At 50.7% G+C, this 20,973-nt stretch overlaps 1 protein-coding gene across 1 annotated transcript in view; it reads right to left on the bottom strand.

Moving 5' to 3' along the window:
• The window catches only part of CROCC2 (ciliary rootlet coiled-coil, rootletin family member 2), a 146,194-nt gene extending 129,521 nt beyond the window's left edge, over nucleotides 1-16,673 (bottom strand). The window contains exons 1-4 of the mRNA XM_065411392.1: nucleotides 16,585-16,673; nucleotides 16,315-16,393; nucleotides 14,786-14,936; nucleotides 13,812-13,957 (exon numbers count right to left, since the gene is read on the bottom strand). Of these exons, the coding sequence (XP_065267464.1) occupies nucleotides 13,812-13,957; nucleotides 14,786-14,936; nucleotides 16,315-16,393; nucleotides 16,585-16,673 (465 nt within the window). The remainder of the gene's footprint in view (nucleotides 1-13,811; nucleotides 13,958-14,785; nucleotides 14,937-16,314; nucleotides 16,394-16,584) is intronic.
• Between the last annotated feature and the right edge of the window lie 4,300 nt (nucleotides 16,674-20,973).

Below are 20,973 nucleotides of genomic sequence, written 5' to 3'. Positions count from 1 at the left end.
TCACTGCAGAGTTAGCCCAGGCCATCTCCACCCATGTTACAGAGGTGAGGTATAGGGGAACATGTGCGGTCAAATGCCCCCCCAGATTGGCCTGCTGGGGGGGTGAGAGGAGGGAGAGGGGCTCTGTCCTCCTGCTGCGCCTGCCCTTGACATGCTCGACCCCTGTCTCAGGTAGCTGGGCCGGGTGGGGAGTGAAGGTGGCGGAAGCAGCCGTTTCTCAAGCTGGCTGCTCTGGGTCGCTGCTCCATGCGCGGCTGCCTGAGAGAGCCTGGCTGGGGAGGTGGTGGGACACTCCCCTCCTGGGCCCAGCTGCTAGGGACGGGGACAAGTGAGCCGGAGTCCCCTCTCCCTCCCCCCCACCCCGGCATGTTTCTGGCTTGCTCAGCTGCGGTCCCCGGTAGCTGGGCCCGGGGGTGGGGGCGGCCTGCTTCCGCTGCCCCAGCCAGGCTCTTTCTCAGGCAGCTGCTTCACTGCAGAGCAGTGAGCGGAGCGGCCGGCTTGAGCCACCTGAGAAGCGGCTCCCTCCTGCTCCCCACCCGGGCCTGGCTGCCAGGGAGAGCGACCAAACGTGCTGGGGGGACGCAGAGGGAGAAGGACAGAGCCCCCTCCCCCCCCCCCGCAGGTACCATGGGGTGGGGAGAGCATGGCGGCCCTGTGCTGGGCGCAGGACGGGGGTTGCTAGGCAGAGGAGACACGTGGGGCGGTCACATGTCCTCCCCTTTAGATTGTCCTGCCTCCCTCCCCCCCAGTATGGGGAGGCACAAGTCGTCTATAGGGTAGGTGTGAGCAGCCACACTCTGGTTACTGGGTCCTCACTGGTGCTTGGCTCCCGCAGGTGTTGCTCAGACTGCTGGGGCACAGCCCATGGTTGTTAGTAGAGCACTAAGCTGAGTGGCTCTATGATTGCTTCCCATGTCTGTCGTACTGGGCACACAGAGGGAATTCATAGAATATTAGGGTTGGAAGAGATCTCAGGAGGTCATCTAGTCCAATCCCCTGCTCAAAGCAGGACCAACACCAACTAAATCATCCCAGCCAAGGCTTTGTCAAGCCGGACCATAAAAACCTCTAAGGATGGAGATTCCACCACCTCCCTAGGTAACCCATTCCAGTGCTTCACCACCCTCCTAGTGAAATAGTTTTTCCTAATATCCAACCTAGACTTCCCCCACTGCAACGTGAGACCATTGCGTCTTGTTCTGTCATCTACCACCACTGAGAACAGCCGCGCTCCATCCTCTCTGGAACACCCCTTCAGGTAGTTGAAGGCTGCTATCAAATCCCCCCTCACTCTTCTCTTCTGCAGACTAAATAACTCCAGTTCTCTCAGCCTCTTCTCGTAAGTCATGTGCCCCAGCCCCCTAATCATTTTCATTGCCCTCTGCTGGACTCTCTCCAATTTGTCCACATCCCTTCTGTAGTGGGGGGACCAAAACTGGACGCAATACTCCAGGTATGACCTCACCAGTGTCAAATAGAGGGGAATAATCACTTCCCTCAATCTGCTGGAAACGCTCCTACTAATACAGCCCAATATGCCGTTGGCCTTCTTGGCAACGAGGGCAAACTGCTGACTCTCATCCAGCTTCTTGTCCACTGTAATCCCCAGGTCCTTTTCTGCAGAACTGCTGCTTAGCCAGTCGGTCCCCAGCCTGTAGCGGTGCATGGGATTCTTCCTTCCTACGTGTAGGACTCTGCACTTGTCCTTGTTGAACCTCATCAGATTTCTTTTGGTCCAATCCTCCAATTTGTCTAAGTCACTCTGGACCCTATCCCTATCCTTCAGCGTATCTACCTCTGCCCCCAGCTTAGTGTCATCTGCAAACTTGCTGAGGGTGCAATTCATCCCATCATCCAGATCATTAATAAAGATGTTGAACAAAACCAGCACCAGGACCGACCCCTGGGGCACTCTGCTTGATACCGGCTGCCAACTAGACATCAAGCCGCTGATCACTACCCGTTGAGCCCAACAATCTAGCCAGCTTTCTATCCACCTTATAGTCCATTCATCCAATCCATACTTTTTTAACTTGCTGGCACGAATACTGTGGGAGACCGTATCAAAAGCTTTGCTAAAGTCAAGATATATCACATCCACCGCTTTCCGCATATCCACAGAGCCAGTTATCTCATCATAGAAGAAAATCAGGTTGGTCAGGCATGATTTGCCCTTGGTGAATCCACGTTGGCTGTTCCTGATCACCTTCCTCTCCTCCAAGTGCTTCAAAATTGATTCCTTGAGGACCTGCTCCATGATTTTTGCCAGGGACTGAAGTGAGGCTGACCGGTCTGTAGTTCCCCAGGTTCTCTTTCTTCCCTTTTTTAAAGATGGGCACTATATTTGCCTATTTCCAATCATCCGGGACCCTCCCACCCCTGATCGCCATGAGTTTTCAAAGATAATAGCCAATGGCTCTGCAATCACATCAGCCAACTCCCTCAGCACCCTTGGATGCATCAGATCTGGACCCATGGACTTGTGCATATCCAGCTTTTCTAAATAGTCCTTAACCTGTTGTTTCACCACTGAGGGCTGCTCACCTCCTCCCCATACTGTGTTGTCCAATGCAGCAGTCTGGGAGCTGACCTTGTCTGTGAAGACCGAGGCAAAAAAAGCATTGAGTACTTCAGCTTTTTCCACATCATCTGTCACTATGTTGCCTCCCCCACTCAGTAATGGTCCCACACTTTCCCTGACCTTCTTGTTGCTAACATACCTATAGAAACCTTTCTTGTTACCCTTCACATCCCTTGCTAGCTCAACTCCAATTGTGCCTTGGCCTTCCTGATTAGACCCCTGCATGCTCTAGTAATATTTTTATACTCCTCCCTAGACATCTGTTCAAATTTCCACTTCTTGTAGGCTTCCTTTTTGAGTTTAAGCTCACCGAAGATTTCACTGTTAAGCCAAGCTGGTCGCCTGCCATATTTGCTATTCTTTCTTCATTTTGGGATGGTTTGTTCCTGCGCCCTCAATAAGGCCTCTTTAAAATACAGCCAGCTCTCCTGGACTCCTTGCCCCCTCATATTAGTCTCCCAGGGTATCCTGCCCATCAGTTCCGTAAGGGAGTCAAAGTCTGCTTTTCTGAAGTCCAGGGTCCGTATTTTGCTACTTTCCTTTCTTCCTTTTGTCAGGATCCTGAACTCAACCATCTCATGGTCACTGCTACCTAGGTTGCCACCCACTTCTACTTCCCCATATTGTGGGAAGGCACTGAAGGACTATCAGCACTCTGAAGGATTTAGCCTGCGTCCTCGCTACAAAGTGGGTGGCTATCAGCCCGAGTGAAAACAGCATATGGGCTTGTCATAAACATACAGCTAAGGGTAGCATAAAATCCCTGTTTACCCTGTAAAGGGTTAATTCCTCTTTTACCTGTAAAGGGTTAAGAAACTCAGATAACCTGGGTGGTACCTGACCAAAAGGACCAATAAGGGGAGAAGATACTTTCAAATCTGTGGGGGAAGGTTTTTTGTCTGTGTCTCCTGGAGTCAACAAGGAAACAGGGCAGGGAAAATACATCTCCCTAAGCCATATCTGAACTAAGCATATAGTCTTGCAAAAATAGTAAGTAATAGCAAAGAAATGCGTTAGATTACCTTTGTTTTAGCTTGTGAATTTTCCCTGTGCTAAGAGGGAGGTTTATCCCTGTTTTTGCCTAGAGGGGAAATCCTCTGTGTTTTTGAGTCTTTTGTTATTCTGTAAAGTACTTACCATCCTGATTTTACAGAGGTGATTCTTTTACCCTTTCTTTAATTAAAATTCTTCTTTTAAGAACCCGATTGATGTTTCATTGTTCTTAAGATCCAAGGGTTTGGGTCTGTGTTCACCTGTACTAATTGGTGAGGATATTATTCTCAAGCCTTCCCCAGGAAAGGGGGATGCAGGGTTTGGGGGAATATTTTGGAGGGAATAGGACTCCAAGTGGTCAGCAGCGGCTCCAGGCACCAGCGCTCCAAGCGTGTGCCTGGGGTGGCAAGCCGCGGGGGGTGGCCTGCCGGTCCCTGCGAGGGCGGCAGTCAGGCTGCCTTCGGTGGCTTGCCTGCTGGAGGTCCGCCGGTCCCGCCGAATCCATGGGACCGGGGACCTCCCGCAGGTGTGCCACCAAAGGCAGCCTGCCTGCCGTGCTTGGGGCGGCAAAAAAAGCTAGAGCCACCCCTGCAAGTGGTCCTTTTCCTGATTTTTTTTGTCTAAATCACTTGGTGGTGGCAGCATACTGTTCAAGGCAAGGTGGAATTTGTGCCTTGGGAAAGTTTTTAACCTAAGCTGGTAAAAATAAGCTTAGGGGGTCTTTCATGTGGGTCCCCACATCTGTACCCCAGAGTTCAGAGTGGGGAAGGAACCCTGACAGGGTTCTAATAAATAACCCAGCCAGGCTGGCTAGTCTGGGCTGAAAGCACCACAAAACGGGTGACAGGTTTGTGTGGGTGGAAGGGAGCAGAGTTAGGGGCTGTACGAACCAACCCTGTAGTGCAGACAGTGTTTGCAGTATCTCCTATTTATTAGTGCCTTGCGCATGCATGTTGCTGTACAGACACTGAGGAGCTGATGATTTATACATTTGTTGTTGTTGTTGTAACACCCAGGTCCCCCAATGCAAGGTGCTCTACAAGCAAGGAACAAAAAGACAGACCCTGTCCCAAAAAGCTGACAAGTTAAGTGTGTCTAAGGCTATGTCTATGGTAGCACTTTTGTCATAAAACTTGTCGCTCAGGGGTATGAAAAAACACCCCCCTGACTCACTTAAGTTTCGTCAACAGAAGCACTGGTGTGGACAGCACTATGTTGGTGGGAGATGCTCTCCTGCCCACAGGGCTACCGCCGCTTGTTGGGGGTGATTTAATTATGCCAGTGGGAGAATTCTCTCCCGCCGGCATAGAGTGGCTACACAGGAGACCTTACAGCAGAGCAGCTGCCAGTGGTACAGCTGTGCCATTGTAAGGTCTCTAGTGTAGACATAGCCTAAGAAACAACACGTGGCTACAGCTAGACAAACAGATGGAGGAGTGGAAGGACACAATCCTGGTCTAGTAGGACATAGCCACACACTCATCTTTAAATTTGTTTTCACATTGCTGCAGGTCCCCTTGAATATCAGTGTATGTGTCTTCCTCAGCTGTGCGGTACAGATCTGATCTCGTCTGCGTGCAGTGTACTTTGCAGTGCTGAGTCTGACTCACAAGGCACAATAACCCAATTATAAGGTTCTCTTGGCTTCTATATCCACTGAACCTTGTTATAAACATCCTCCCTCCTTTGATGACACTACCCTCCGCAGGCCAGGAGGATTCCTGCCTCACCCCAGGGACCAGGCTCCCATATGGACGGAGACATTTATAGTATTAGCACACAGAACAGGCGATGGGAAAGAAGCATTTTTGCCTTCTGTGAATTTGGATTTGATCTGTTGGTGGTGGATGTTGGGAGAAGTCCCATGACTTCTTGATATTCACATAGAACACCATGAGTTAGCTGGGCTTCTGGCAGAGTTGGGGCAGAGAATTGGGCCCTTTATATATGATGCTGGCAGACCAGGTGCCAGCTCATGCCAAGGTCCCCCTGTCTCAATTGGACACTGACAAATACTGAGCTGGAATCAGTCTGGCTCACCTGAGTGTTGATATGGTTAAAACGGGCTAGAATGATAAGAATGTGTTTAGTATTTAGACTTTATGGACTGCTGGTGAATGACTGCATGCATTCGTTTCACTTCTAGCATCTGTATCCTGTGTTATAAGGTAATATTTGAGTGTTTGCACTGTAAGCCTCTGTGACTGTGTAAATCACCAGACAGGAAAGAGACACTTATGAGTGTAAAGTGCTGGTCTCCAACAGAAGGTGTTACGTCCTGGCAGAGAACAAAGGCCCATCGACATCAGACAGACTAGAATGGAGCATTAAAGAGGACAAAAGACTTTGTTCTTTACTCTCTCTCCAACCATGAAGATGAGTCTTGCAAGTGAATTCCTCCCACCAGCTGAGTTTGCAGCTCAAAGCAGAAGTGAGTACGGGCATAGGCTACATGTAACTGTTGAGAGTGGGGGCCACAATTTAATGTTTTGGGGGGAAGAGCATGTGACCACCCCACGTGTTGACTCAGGGTGCAGGAAACTTTCAGCCCCACCTCCCTGGGCCAGAGCAGCCAATCCTGCCAGATCCTAGGGAGCTGGGAGCACATGCCTCTGGGCCAGCCCCAGCCCTGGGTAGAGGGGACTCACAGCAACAAAGCTTCTCCCCAGAGCTCCCGTACCCTCGGGGACATCTCAGCAGGGAGAGGGGTGTGGGCAATGCCCCTAACTGAAGCTGAGCAGAAGGAATCTGCTCCCAGTGCCTTCCCCAGTGACCTCACCCCCTGCACCCAGCCCAGGGCTGCCATGCTCTCCCCGCCAAGGTTACCTGCCACTTGGGCTGCTGCCGCCTCCCCAGCCGGGCTCTTGCAGGCAGCTGCACAGAGGCAGCAACCTGGAGCGGCCACCCTCACCCTGCAGGAGAAGCAGCTCTGTCCTGCCCTCTCCGCTCCCTGCCTGGGTGCAGCTGCCAGAGAGAGGAGCCAAGTGAGATGGAAACATGCCGGGAGGGGGGCAGCGTGAGAAGCACAGAGCCTCCTTTCCCCCCAGCAGGCTGAGCATAACAAGCCCTGCAAAGGCAGCTCAGCGCTCATAGAAATCGGGCGGGGGGAGGGCTACATGCCCCTGCATGCCCCCCTGCATCGCCTTTGGGTAACGGAATAAATCCCCCTAACAAGGAGGAACTGTATCTTTATGCTGCTTGGACTCTGGGGGACAAGAATTACTAGGCATAAGCAAAAGATCCAAAGTGGATCAGCCCTAAAGGACATATAGAGCTTGGTTATTATAGAAGTGTCTGTTACTTTTTGAAACTTCAGACTGGAACTCATTTGTGTGTGTGCCTGCTTTAACCTTGTAAATAACTCCATTTCCTTTCCCTAGTTAATAAATCTGTAGATAGTTTATTACAGGACTGGCTACAAGTGTTGTCTTTGGTGTGAGATCTGAAGTGCAATTGACCAGGGTAAGTGACTGGTGCTTTGGGACTGGGAGTAACCTGAATATTAGAACATAAGAACGGCCATACTGGGTCAGACCAAAGGTCCATCTAGCCCAGTAGCCTGTCTTCTGACAGTGGCCAATGCCAGGTGCCTCAGCGGGAATGAACAGAACAGGTAATCATCAATTGATCCACGCCCTGTCGCTCATTCCCAGCTTCGGGCAAACAGAGGCTACGGACACCATCCCTGCCCATCCTAGCTAATAGTCATTGATGAACCTATCCTCCATGAATTTATCTAGGTTTTTTTTGAACCCTGTTATAGTCTTGGCCTTCCCAACATCCTCTGGCAAAGAGTTCCACAGGTTGATTGTGCGTTGTGTGAAGAAATACTTCCTTTTGTTTGTTTTAAACCTGTTGCCAATTAATTTCATTTGGTGACCCCTAGTTTTTGTGTTATGAGGAGTAAATAACACTTCCTTATGCACTTTCTCCCACCAGACATGATCTGATAGACCTCTATCATATCCCCCTTTAGTCATCTCTTTTCCAAGCTGAAAAGTCCCAGTCTTATTAATCTCTCTTCATACGGCAGCCATTCCATACCCCTAATCATTTTTGTTGCCCTTTTCTGAACCTTTTCCAATTCCAATATATCTTTTTTGAGATGGGGTGACCACATCTGCACACAGTATTCAAGATGTGGGCATACCATGGATTTATATAGAGGCAATATGATATTTTCTGTCTTATTATCTATCCCTTTCTTAATGATGCCCAACATTCTGTTCGGTTTTTTGACTGCCGCTGCACATTGAGTGGATGTTTTACTTTGCATTTATCAACATTGAATTTCATCTGCCATTTTGTTGCCCAGTCACCTAGTTTTGAGAGATCCTTTTGTAGTTCTTCGCAGTCTGCCTGGGACTTAATTATCTTGAGTAGTTTTGTATCATCTACAAATTTTGCCTCCTCACTGTTTACCCCTTTTTCCAGATCATTTATAAATATGTTGAATAGGACTGGTCCCAGTACAGACCCCTGGGGGAATCACTATTTACCTCTCTCCATTCTGAAAACTGACCATTTATTCCTACCATTTGTTTCCTATCTTTTAACCAGTTACCAATCAATGAGAGGAGCTTCGCTCTGATCCTGGGTCTGATCCTTATTGCTCTGATCCTGACCTTATACCACCTGGGTGGCTAGACAGATTGGAGTAGCCAAGAGAATTGTCTATCACTGCCGCACCAGCTCTGGGCTCCCCCCTGCCCCCCCACCATTGCCCCCCACACACACCTCCTGCCGCCCCAGCCCTGGGCTCTCCCCTACCCCCCCCACCCGCACCCCCCTGCCGCCCCAGCCCAGGGCTCCCCCCTAGCCCCCCACCATTGCCTCCCACACACACCTCCTGCCGCCCCAGCCCTGGGCTCTCCCCCACCACCCGCACCCCCCTGCCGCCCCAGCCCTGGGCTCTCCCCCCCCCCCACACACACCTCCTGCCGCCCCAGCTCTGGGCTCCCCCCTACCCCCCCACCATTGCCCCACACACACACCTCCTGCGGCCCCAGCCCTGGGCTCTTCCCCCCCCCCCACCTGCACCCTCCTTCTGCCGCAGCCCTGGGTCACTGGTAACTCGCTCCCAGGGCAGGTCATTCAACAGGAATTTTAGATGTGCACAGAACACAGACAGGATTGGTTCCCATATGGTTACAGAACTGCAGTAAAGTGGAACAATTTTCAGCTTGTGTGATTGGAGGATATCTGGATGCATATTATAAGACTGTCCTACATAAATGAGGAAAAGTTGAGGTGCCTTTATTATTCTTTTGTTCCACTCTTTCTTTCTATGGGGAATTTGCCAATGCAATATCACTGTCTTCCTTTTAAACAAACAAACAAACAAACAAACAAAAAGGCAATGGCTGTTGAAAATAGCAATTCCAGTCCTAATAACCACTGGGAAGCATTTCTTGTTCAATTTTATCCTACTTTTTCTACAGCAAGTTACAGTGGATCAGTATATTTGATTTGGGAGAAATGAAGTAACAGCTGCCCAAACTGAGCTTGAGCACTCCTGAATTTTGAGGTGTTCAAATCTGGAAGGCAGGTCTGGGGGGGGGGGGGGCGGGCTGTGGCTCCGCAGGGGAGCACGGCAGCATGTATGCAGCAGCGTGTCTGGCTCTGCGCGAAGCCAGACACGCTGGTCTGAGTGGCACGGTAAGGGGGCTGGGGGGTTGGAGAAGGGGTAGGGGGTTCCGGGGGGGCAGTCAAGGGACAGGGAGCAGGGGGGGTTGGATGGGGCGGAGGTTCGGGGGGGGCAGTCAGGGGCAGGGAGAAGGGGCGGTTAGATGGGTCGGGGTTTGGGGGGGCAGTCAGGGGACAGGCAGTAGTTGGATAGGCATGGGAGTCTCAGGGGTTTGTCAGGGGACAGGTAGGGGGTGGAGTCCTAGGGGAGAAGTTGGGGGGGGGTCTCAGGAGGGGGCAGTTGGGCACAAGGAGAAGGGAGGCTTAGATAGGGGGTGGGGTCCCAGGAGGGGGCAATCAGGGGACAAGGACCAGTGGGGCTTAGATAGGGGGTGGGGTCCTGGGGGGCAGTTGGGGCAGGGGTCCCGGGAGGGGGTGATCAGGGGACAGGGAGCAGGGGGGTTGGATGGGTTGGGGTTTCTGAGGGGGGCAGTCGGAGGGAGTGGATGGTGGCAGGATGGGGCTACCCTCCCTCCCCGTGGAGTGTCCTATTTTTTGAATGTAAAAATATGGTAGCCCTACTCACAGTGCAGCTCTCCATTCACAGCAGGCTGCAGCATGAGGTCTCAGCTTCCTCCCTCCCTCCCCCTCTTTCCTGTTGGTAGTGGCCAAGGGAATGCTGGGAAATGTAGTTCTTTCCCTGCTCCAGGGCTGGCTCTATAGGCAGGGAGCTAACCAAGGAACTACAACTCCCAGGGCCCCCTGTTGGTTCTCAGCTCCCAGGCTGGATCCCTGTCGGCTGCCGCCCCTGCAAATGGGCTGCCCCAAGCACCTGCTTGCTTTGCTGGTGCCTAGAGCCGCCCCTGGCTGCCAGCAGCAGTGCAGAAGTAAGGGTGGCAATACGGCAGTGCAGAAGTAAGTGGGGGGGCATGGTATTGACACCCTTACTTCTGTGTTGCTGCTAGCAGTGGCACTGCCTTTTCAGAGCTGGGCAGCTGGAGAGCGGCAGCTGATGGCCAGGAACCCAGAGGTGCCAGAGCTATGAACTGCCAAGCCTAGAGGTTCTGGGGCTCAGCCCTGGCAAGCCCCAGCAAAAATTAAGAACTGCCCACATGGTGGGGCTCGGGCGAGTGGTGACACCAGGTGGCTCATATTCTCTTAATGCAGAGAGGTGAGGAGAGGTCAGGGAAGGAGGGAAATAGGAGCAGAGTGGGTCAGAGAGAAGGACAGAGAGGAGGGGATGTGATAAAATAGGAGGGAGAAGGATGGGGGCAGAAGGATCTATATCTACTCCCAGTGTCCACTCTAGGTACAAAACAAAGAACTATTAAGCAACACTGTAACAGAGCCCGGACAGGCTTCGGGAAGGGGGAGGGGCTTTCTTAACAAGCATGTCCTTGTGGGGGAGACAGACTGACACCCAGATGGATCTGGGCTCTGCTAGGAGAAGGTGAGTTGGTTCTGTTCTGGTCCTGTGATTGAAGAGGGAAGCCAATTGAGCTTGGAGTGAAGCACAAGGCTAGATGAAACTAAATGTGCATGTAGGCTGGTTGCTATTCAATGCTTTGCTCCCGCTGCTAAATCACACACTTTGTTGTGAGAAGACTGTGGTAATGCAAGCGCCCAAGTCCCAGTCAGCCCTGCAGCCGGATAAGCCGCTGGTCCCACTCACAAGGTGGTGCAGTTGCTTCCTGGTCTCAGAGTGGGAGAATCACGAGATCACACCCTAGACAGGTAAGGGCAAGAAGCCGAACACCTGAGGTGATGCCCTCAGAGAGAGCAGAAAGGGGGCAGAGGTGCAGCTAGCCCCATAACTATGACAGTACCGCTGAATTACTATTGAGTATGTGTATTATCAGTCCAGCTGAGATCCATCCCCACTGTGCGTACACATCGGGAGAGAGTCTCTGCCCTGCACATCTGTCAGTCTCAATAGACAAGACAGAACAGAAGGAGTCTCATTCCCATTGTACTGGTGGGGAGCTGAGGCCCAGAGAGATAATGTGATTTGCTAAAGGTCAAACAGGGAGTCCATGGCAGAGCTGGGAATTGAACCCAAGTCTACTGGCTCCTTGTCCAGAGCCTCAAGTACAAGCTTGTCCCTTGGGTGGTCTGGGCTTTCCCTGAGGTGTTAGCGATTGCCTGTCCACTCAATAACACTGAGTTCCTGTAGGAAAGACTCCTCCCCTTGCAGGACAGCTGGACCATGAAGGCTCCAGGGAGGCAGATAGACACAGAGGCTAGAACAGCGGGGTTGGATGCTTCGCTCCCATAGGCTCCTCTGAAGATCCCAATCGGAGCGTGCTGGCCACGTCCCAGTGTAAGGTAACCTGCATGTGAGACTAGTAGCTCTGCAGAAGCAGCCAAGGAGCTGTGACCCAAGGAGCGAATAGAAAAAAGATCTCCAGCACCTCCCTTCCTGACACCTTCTCTCCCTTGGCAAAATCCCCACCATCTCCATCTCCACAGACAGCCGCCAGCAGAGCCTAGCACAATGGGGAAGGTCATGGATCTGTTTGAGTAGCTGTTCAGAGGGGACGTCTTGAGGCCAGGCTGGTGGCTCTATGTTTAACACCCCAGGTTTTTGGAGGAAAGTAATAGGAATTATTTGGAGTTACAATTATTTCTGCTCTTCTTGGTGGGAACCTTTGTCTAGTGAAGAATATCACAATGCGCTGAGAGCAGGGAGCACAGCATAGAGCGTCTCCTCCTGGGGAGGGGCAGGATAGCTCTGCACATGGCCAGCTGGACCTTCGGGCACCAGAGGGTGGCCAACAGCCTGTGAAAACTGGGCTATTGTCCCTCCCGCTTCGGCATGCCTGAGGAGACATCAGTGGGCCATGCTTGGAAGCAGCAATCTCCAACCTTTGCACATCACTATGTGATTCCCGGAAGTCCCCAAAACTCTCCCCTTTGCGATTGGGAGGGGGGGGGGGAGGAGAGACGCCTTTGCTGCAGTGGAACATGGCTAGATGCTTTCCAACACAGCTGTTCTTCCTTTCCATCTCTTACCCCCACACTCCCCTCCTTGATTTGGGAACACCAGAGGGAGATCTGGTTCAGAGACTCTCACTTGTATGGAAAATGAAGGTTTGAGCTTTGTCGCAGATCCACAGCTGTCCCTCTCCTTCCCCGAGCCTGTGGCTGGGGGACAATGGAAGGTGTGTAACCCCCAGGAACAGCCTGGCCTGGTTTAGTCCCAGCACACCGAATAAACCAGTGCCTGGCAACGGGAGGAGTGTGTGGCCAGATGAGCACATGACAGTGCATCACTCACATATTAGTGACCTGGGGCTTTGGGGCAACATGGATCCCCTATGGAGCATGGGAACCAGAGCTATGGAATCGGTGATGAACCCACTACAGGACCCTTTTCTGTGTCTGCCCCCTACTGAAATGCTCACTCCACTCAGCTGCAGCAAAGAGAGACAGAGGCATGGAGAGCAGGTCCCAGGAACACCATGGGAACGCCTCTCTCTCCTCCCTGGGTGGTCTTGGGGAGCATTCTGCCCAGCAGGGGGCCTGCCCCTGCAGTTAACAGTGGGGAGGAGACAGCTCTGATGGTGGGGTAATTGCATAAAGGGCCTCTTGAAAAGGAGAGCTCACAGAGGGTAAGTTTCCCTGATCTAGCTCCAATGTTCTCAAAGCCCAGGCCCTGCCGAGGAAATGCCAGGCTGTGGGAGTTAGGCGAACCAATTGCCAGAGTGAATTAAGTGGCTCAACAAGCCCCAAAGGGCACTGAGAGCTCCTAAACAGCAAGTATGTAACCCCATTTTTTGAGGACCCAAGATGCAACTAGTTGGAGAGCAGCTTGAGGCAGAGTTACTGGGTGAAGTTCTCTGGCCCGTGCTATGCAGGAGCTAGGACGAGCTGACCACAGTGGTTCCTTCTGGCCTAAAGTTCTACCATTCTGTGAATGTCAGTGCTGAGGTCTCAGATAAAAGGCCACTCCTGCTGATCGTCTTATTCTGATTGCACTTCCAGAACACCAAAAGCCCTAAAAAAATCACTCCCTGATCTATCCAAGAGTTTTTCTCATCTTCACCAGTAGCTATACTTGCTGCCTCCGCAGGGAGGAGTGACTGCCTCAGGGTTACAGAATACCTTTCTGCCAGGATAAGGGAGATGATACATTTCCTTGCAGAGCTAGAAAAACTAGTCTCAGGAAATCAGGCCAAGTGCACAGATTTTAGTCCTGAGTTTTTTCTCCCCTGTGCCAGCTGCAGTTAGAGTTACTGTGCCAATCCAGTCTGAGAGCCGGGTGCCTACATCCATGGACATAAACTGACTGATCATCACGCACTGAAAGAACTGGGGAGAAATCATCCAGCCGGAGGCTTCACAGGAGGTGTGGCCAATGGGTAGTTTAAATGTAAGAGCTGGGTGTGACCTCAGTGTGGCTTCTGATTCATGCCAGTTCACGATCTGCCCCAATGTTATGCATACCCACGATGAATTCCACGCCTCCCTCCTATTTGTTTCTCAGTGGCTGCCCATCAGCACTCATGAAATGCCATGTAAAGATGGGGCATCCACCCCAGAAACCAGCTGGCCAGCCTGACAGAGATTGTTCCACACCCAAAGGGATTCAGATGGATTTAAGCCCACTCACCCTCTCACTGATGGCATGGTGCTTGCTCGCCAGCTCGTCCTTCTCTGCCCGGGTGTGTGCCAGCAGGTCCTCAAGGCGTGAGAGCTCCTTCTGCAGCATATGGTTTTCTTCCTGCATATTGAGTGAAGAGGTTGTTTCCCACAGAGCTGGAAGGAACAAGAAATGTGGATTAGTGGTGTGAGAAGGTCCCAACCAAGCAGGCCACGTGGAGAGCTAGCTGTGGCATCAGCCTTCGCGGCAGGAAGAATGACCTTGTGATTAAGCTACTGAACTGGGAATCAGAAGATCTGGGGTCAATGTCCAGCTCTGCCACAGAATGCATGGTGCCCTTGGGTGAGTTATTTAATCTCTCTGTGCCTCAGTTTCTCTTCTGTAAAATGGGAATAATCCTTCCTTTGTCTATTTAGATTGTAAACTCTTTGAAGCAGGAACTAAATGTACAGCACCTACCTCAGTGGGGCTCTGATCTCACCTGGGGGGCCCCTACATGCGACAGTATATACATATTACAATGGTGATTGATACCTGCTCCCTTTTTACTGTTTGCTGTCACTCTCCTGTGTACAAAGTTGCTGACAATCAGGTACAAAGTTGATCCTGTGACTCTCCCAGCCCTGCTGCAAACCACCTAAAAACACTTCCCTCATTTTTTCCACACACTCAGAATAAACTGGCTGGTTACTCTAACCTGGGATAGTGAGAGTTGAATTCAGTTAAATTATTTAACATTTAAAGCATTTCTCTGCAGGATCCAAGGGGCAGGTTTGGATCATTTAAAAATACCCAGATTATTCCAGCTAGCTGAATGGACCCCTTAACAATCCCTCCTACCCCACCAACCCCATTGCTCACTCAATCCATTCCCCACTGCAGTGCTGACTTCCCTGTATGCCTTCTCAGAGCTAAGACGGATGCTTCTTGGGCACCCCCATGGCCCCTCTCCTGGCCCAGAAGAGCTCATGCCCATCCTGTACCTTGGGATGACTCTTCTGCCAGGCTCTCAGTGATGATCTGCCGAATCCTGGCTGGAACTGGGGTGGGCGTGGCTCGGTCCCCCTCTCCCCGCACAGTCAATGTCTTATCCTCCTTGCTGGCTTCTGGGCTCAGGACCGTGTCCTCTAGTTTCTGAAACATAGGTGGATGTTACCCTTTGGCTGGTTCCTGGTCAGGCAATCATGCACGCTGAGTAGACATTAACCAAACCAGAGTGCAGGGGGCTGGCAGAGCCCATCACACTGTCAATGGATGCTAGCATACCCTGGCTGAGAAACACGCATACTCCATCCCACACCCTCAGCTGTCCACATAGGCAGCTCTTTAGCGGGGGCTACAATTTCAGGGTGACTCCAGCCAAGCTGCCCCCTTCCATTGCAGGTCTGCCCCTTTAAGGGGGCCTTTGTCTTACACTGCCAGGAGCAGCAGCAGCAGAGGCCAAGAACCTTTGCAGTTCTGGCATGGCCCAGCCACCCCCCTGGCCCAGGACAACTCTGGAGAGGAGGAGACCTCCTTTAGAGGCACTCTTTCCCCTGCAGCAATGGCCATCAGAGGCCAAAGGCTCTAATGGGTGTAACACTGGCCTGGATTCCTCTCTCCCATAGATGCACACCCTTCATTCCACCTGGGAACTGAAGGGGTCTGTGATCACTGGCCCAGCAAAGGATTTCTAGTCGAAGCAAGTCGCACGATATCAGAGCCTAAAGCTCGATTGAAGTGATGCTGCCCAGCGAAGGGGCCGAGTGCTGTGCATACAGGGGCAATGTAAAAGGGCTGGGCAGGACAGGGAAGGCAGGGGACCCCAACGCTGCACTGGCAAAAGCACTGCTGCATGACTACCTAGTCCCTCCGGCCTGTCAGCAGTAAGGCCTATGAGATTGTTTCTGCCATCCTCATGCTGAGATCAGTGGGGCGACCTGTTTACATCAAGACGGTGCATTTCAGACACAGTCCTGGGCTGGGGGAGGGTGTAGCTGCACTGCCCCAGGGAGAGCTCTAGGAGCACTCCTATACCACTGTGGTTTGGGTCATCTGTTACAGCCTATGATGGGGCGCCTGCCCCACACTGGGTTCTAAGGGGTTAATAGAGCCCTAGGGAGGCTGCATAAGAGGCAGCCAATTAGAGAAGGGCTGAGAGGAGTAGCCAATCAGGGCCTGGCAGGCCCATATAAGAAGAGCAGCAGGGGCGAGCACCTTCAGTAGCTGCCTGTATTTTAAGAAGGAAATATCAGGCTCCTAGCAGGCAGAAGGAGTGTCAGCACCCTGGACAGAGCAGTGCTACTAGCAGTGACCGAGGGAGCGGGGAGCTAAAGACTGCTCCTGGGTGGCTGCAGGGATTTGCAGGCTGAGGCCCTGAGGCAAGGGCAAAAAGGGTGCTGGGGGGGCCATTGGGAGGTGGCCCAGGGAAATGATCTGAGGCGTTGGAGTGGATGTAGCAAGTGGCGGTCATCTACAGAGTCCCTGTGCCGGGACCTGGAGTAGTGGGTGGGCCCAGCTCCCCCCACCTCACCCTGCCAGTGAGGAAGTGGCCAGACAATTGGCAGCTGTTGCCACTGAGGGAAATGGCTGGGCAGCAGACTGCAGTTCCCCTGGAACGGGGGAGAACAGAGCATGACAGAGCCAGAGGGCTGTGTCATGAAGAGGACGCTATGGTCCTTGGAGTGACATGGGTGCTGCAGCAGAGGTGATGGCAGTGAGACACCACCACAAGAGGGCACACTGGCCGGCAGAGCTAATTCCTGGGACAGCCAGCAGGAGGCACTAGCATGGTGAGTCTCACCCCATCACATAGCCCTTTTCAGGGTGAAGCTCGCTTCCCACCATACCTTCATCCAGCAGCACTGGCAGGCCAATGTTGGGGCAGCCCATGGTTCTACCCACTGAGCTGCTCCCCAACCCCCATGTGTCCCCCAGCAGCCAAGCTAAGAGCTGGTGGCTATAATGCAGCCACACCAGGGGCAGCCTTGCTCCCCAGTCCAGTGTGGCAAGGGCTAATCATAGGCTAGCCCTGAGTGAGATCCTCAAGGTGAACAAGGCCAGAATCAAGCCCTGCCTGGGGAACATGTAGCTAAGGGCCATATGTTTAAAGGTGTTTAGGTGTCTAAAGTGGAAATAGGCACCTGGTGGGATATTCAAAAGTGCCTAAAGCACTTGAAGGAGACTACTAGGTGTCTGCCTCTTTAGGTGCCAAAAATGCCTTTAAAAATCTGGCTCTTATTAGCATGACAAGTGTCACACTTGACTCCACATCCCCTCAGATCTGTGAGCTCCTCCCACACACCCCACTCTTGACAGTGTACGTGCAGGGTGTTGGGAGCCTCAGACCATGTCTACTCTACAGTGGTGTAGTTATGGCGCTGCAGCTGTGTTGTTGTAGCAGCGTAGCGTAGATGCTTCCTGCATCGACAGAAGGGGTTTTTCCATTGCTGTAGTCAATACACCTCTCCAAGAGGCGGTAGTTAAATCAACAGAAGAAACCTTCCATTGACCTTGCTGCGTCTACATTGGAGTGTTACGCCAACCTAACTACGGTGCTCAGGGTGCAAAATTTTTCACGGCCCTGAGCAAAGTGGCTGGGTCAATCTAATTTTTAAGTGTAGACCAGGCCTCAACCCTTTTCTTCACTGTTACCCTGAGGTAAACACACACCTTGGTTAACTAATGCATGTGAGCCATCCTGAGGGAAAAAGCCCAGTGAAGACCATGCCCTTTAGTTGTACCATGAGGTAAAATAGGCAAGGTCAACCCCAGACAAAAGGGTATAGGGCTGACCTCAGTGAGTTACCTCATGGTAAAACTGAAAGGCCTGTTTTTCACTGTGTTTGCCCTTAGGCTAGCTCCCACCATTAGTTACCTGGAGGTAAAAAAATACTAGAGCTGGTTGGGAATCTTCCAACAAAAACTTTTTTTTTTTGGGGGGGGGGGGGGTTAATAAAATGCTGATTAATCAAAACCAAAACTTTTGGCAGGAAAGGGTCAGTTTCAACAAATTTTTCTGCTCAAAAGGTGTTTTTGGAGGGGGGGAGGTTTTGGAATTGTTAAAATAGTTTGTGACACGTTCAAAACGGAAAATTCCAGTTTTACTGTTCAAAATGTATTTTTGTTTCAAAATTTAAGGTAATTATAGTAAAAAAAGATATTTTTAATTAAAATGTCAAAAATCGAAATAAAACATTTCTAAATTATTAAAGCAAAATATTTTGACTGAGCCAAACCAACTTTTAACAGATTTTCAATTCACATTTTTCAAGACTTCTATTTTTTTGTACTGATTTGGGATGGGAAATTATTTTGATATCTTGACATTTTTGCAGGGCAGAAAACCCCTGCCTGGGGTTGAACTTGCCTGGTTTACTCCACAGTAAAACTACAATGCCTGGTCTTCACTGTGTGGTGTGTTTTTTTGTTTGTTTGTTTGTTTTGTTTTTTTTAACCTCAGGACAGCTCAAGCACCTTAGTTACCCTGAGGTAAAATAAACCTTTTGGAGCAGTGAAGACTAGGCCTCAGAGCCGCTCAGTGCAGAGGACTATGGATTGTTCAAGATCACAATCTGCCTCTACCGGTGGTGGTGGTGGTGCTGGGAAGACTTGCAGAATTAAGGCCTATATATTAAACATGGGAAATGTGGACAGTTTTATAAACATTAAAGGGTAGTTAACGTTGTGCCTCTGCTCAGATTCCTTCTCTCAGCAAAGCCAGACAGGCTGTCAGAGTCTCAGGGCTTGTCTACACTACAAAATTAGGTCGGATTTATAGAAGCCGGTTTTATAGAAACCTGTTTTATGCAGCCGATTGTGTGTGTCCCCACATAAAATGCTCTAAGTGCATGAAGTCGGCGGACCGCGTCCACAGTACCGAGGCTAGCGTCGACTTCCGGCGCATTGCACTATGGGTACCTATCCCACAGTTCCCGCAGTCTCCGGCGCCCATTGGAATTATGGGTTGAGATCGCAATGCCCGAATGATGCAAAACAGTGCCGCGGGGGGTTCTGGGTACATTGCATCAGGCCCCTCCCCCGACGTCACAGCAACGGCAGACAATAGATTCGCGCCTTTTTACCTGGGTTACCTGTGCAGACAACATACCAACATACCACGCCAAGCATGGAGCCCGCTCAGCTCACCGTCACCATATGTCTTCTGGGTGCCGGCAGACGTGCTACACAACAGCAGCAGATAACTGCCTTTTGGCGGTAGACGGTGCAGCATGACTGGTAGCCTTCATCAGCGATCGGGATGCTGGTAGCTGTGGGGCTGGCAGCCGTAGGGCTGCATTGCACCAGCCCCTTGCCTTTTGGCAGTAGATGGTTTATTACGACTGGTAACCGTCCTGTCAGTATTGTCTGCTGAGCATCCAGAAGAGGCCGAGGGCGATCTGGGTGCTCAGCAGATCTGCAAGAAGAGCTTTCCTCAGGTCTGAAAGCAAGTAAATTTACAGGTTGCCTGAAATGCTCATAGATTATTGTAGCCTGAGCGCCTTTACCGATCCTTCTGGCTACTGTACAGCAGCAACCCCTTGCCTATTTGCTGCCAAGTACTGTCTGCTAAGCACCCAGAAAAGGCCGAGGGCGATCTGGGTGCTGGCAGACATGTGGCTGGCACACGTGGGGCTACATTGCTACACAGCAGCAACCCCTTGCCTTTTGGCAATAAAAACTATATTATGATTGGTATCCATCATCGTCATACTGGTACGCGCCCAGTATTTGCTGCCAAGCACCCAGAAAATGCCGAGGGCTATCAGTCATGCTGCACTGTCGTCTTAAGATGTAAAAAATAGATTTGTTCTGTATTCATTTCCTTCCCCCCTCCCTCCGTCAAATCAACGGCCCGCCAAACCCAGGCTCCTGAGGAGATTCGTGAGGCATTCCTGTTTCCAATTCAAGAGATGCTATAGCATTGGAGAACTGGGAAGTCCACCCTTCCCATGACATACCATTTATTTCCAGACTTGGTGGTTCTTGAAATCTTACAAAAAGTGGAATCATGGACTAATTACTAAGGAGGAGTACAAAGGAATAGCACAAGCATGGGGAGAAAATCAGAAAGACTTGCTCACAAAGTGAGTTACACCTCCAAGGGACATGAAAGGCAAGGGGAGAGGTTCATTAAATACATTAGGAGCAAGAAAAAGGTGAAGGAAAATGTAAGTCCTCTACTTAGCAGGAAAGGAGAGCTAATAACTGATGACTTCAAGAAAGTGGAGGTGTTTAATGCCTATTTTGCTTCAGTCTTCCTAAAAAGATTAACGGCGACCAGATTCTCAGCACAATTAATATTAACAAGGGGGAAGGAATGTAAGCCAAAATAGGGAGAGAACCGGTTACAGAATATTTAGATAAGCTAGATGTATTAAAGCCAGCAGGGCCTGATGAAATTCATCCTAGGGTGCTGAAGGAACTAACTGAAACAATTTTGGAACCATTAGCAATTATCTTTGAAAACTCATGGAGGACGGGTGAGGTCACAGAGGACTGAAGAAGGGCCAACATAGTACCTATAATTTCAATACATGGAAAGATACTAGAACAAATTATTAAACAATCCATTTGGAAGCACCCAGAGGATAATAGTTATAAGGAATAGCCAGAATAGATTTGTCAAAAACAAATCATGCCAAACCAACCTAATTTCCTTCTTTGATAGTATTTCTGACCGGATGGATGGATGGAAGGTGTAAACATAATATATCTTGATTGTAATAAGGCCTTTGACACAGTCCTACATGACATTATCATAAGCAAACTAGGGAAATGTGGTCTAGATTAAATTACTATAAAGTGGGTGCACAACTGGCTGAAAGACTGTACCCAAAGAGCAGTTATCAATGGTTTGCTGTCAAACTGGGAGGACATATTCAGTGGGATCCCACAGGGGTCAGTTCTTGGTCCAGTACAGTTCAACATTTTCATTAATGACTTGGACAATGGAGTAGACAGTAACCTTATAAAATCTGCAGAAGACACCAAGATGGGAGGGGTTGCACGCACTTTGGAGGACAGAATTAGAATTCAAAACAACCTTGACAAATTGGAGAATTGGTCTGAATTTTGACAAGATGAAATAAAATAAAGATAAGTGGCAAAGTACTACACTTAGTAAGGAAAAATCTAATGCACAGTTACAAAATGGTGAACTAATCGGCTAGGTGGTAGTACTGCTGAGAAA

This window comes from Emys orbicularis, chromosome 9, assembly GCF_028017835.1.
Source record: "Emys orbicularis isolate rEmyOrb1 chromosome 9, rEmyOrb1.hap1, whole genome shotgun sequence".
Taxonomy (NCBI): Eukaryota; Metazoa; Chordata; order Testudines; family Emydidae; genus Emys; species Emys orbicularis.
The sequence above is the reverse complement of the archived record's forward strand: the minus strand, read 5'-3'. Positions and strand labels throughout refer to the sequence as shown.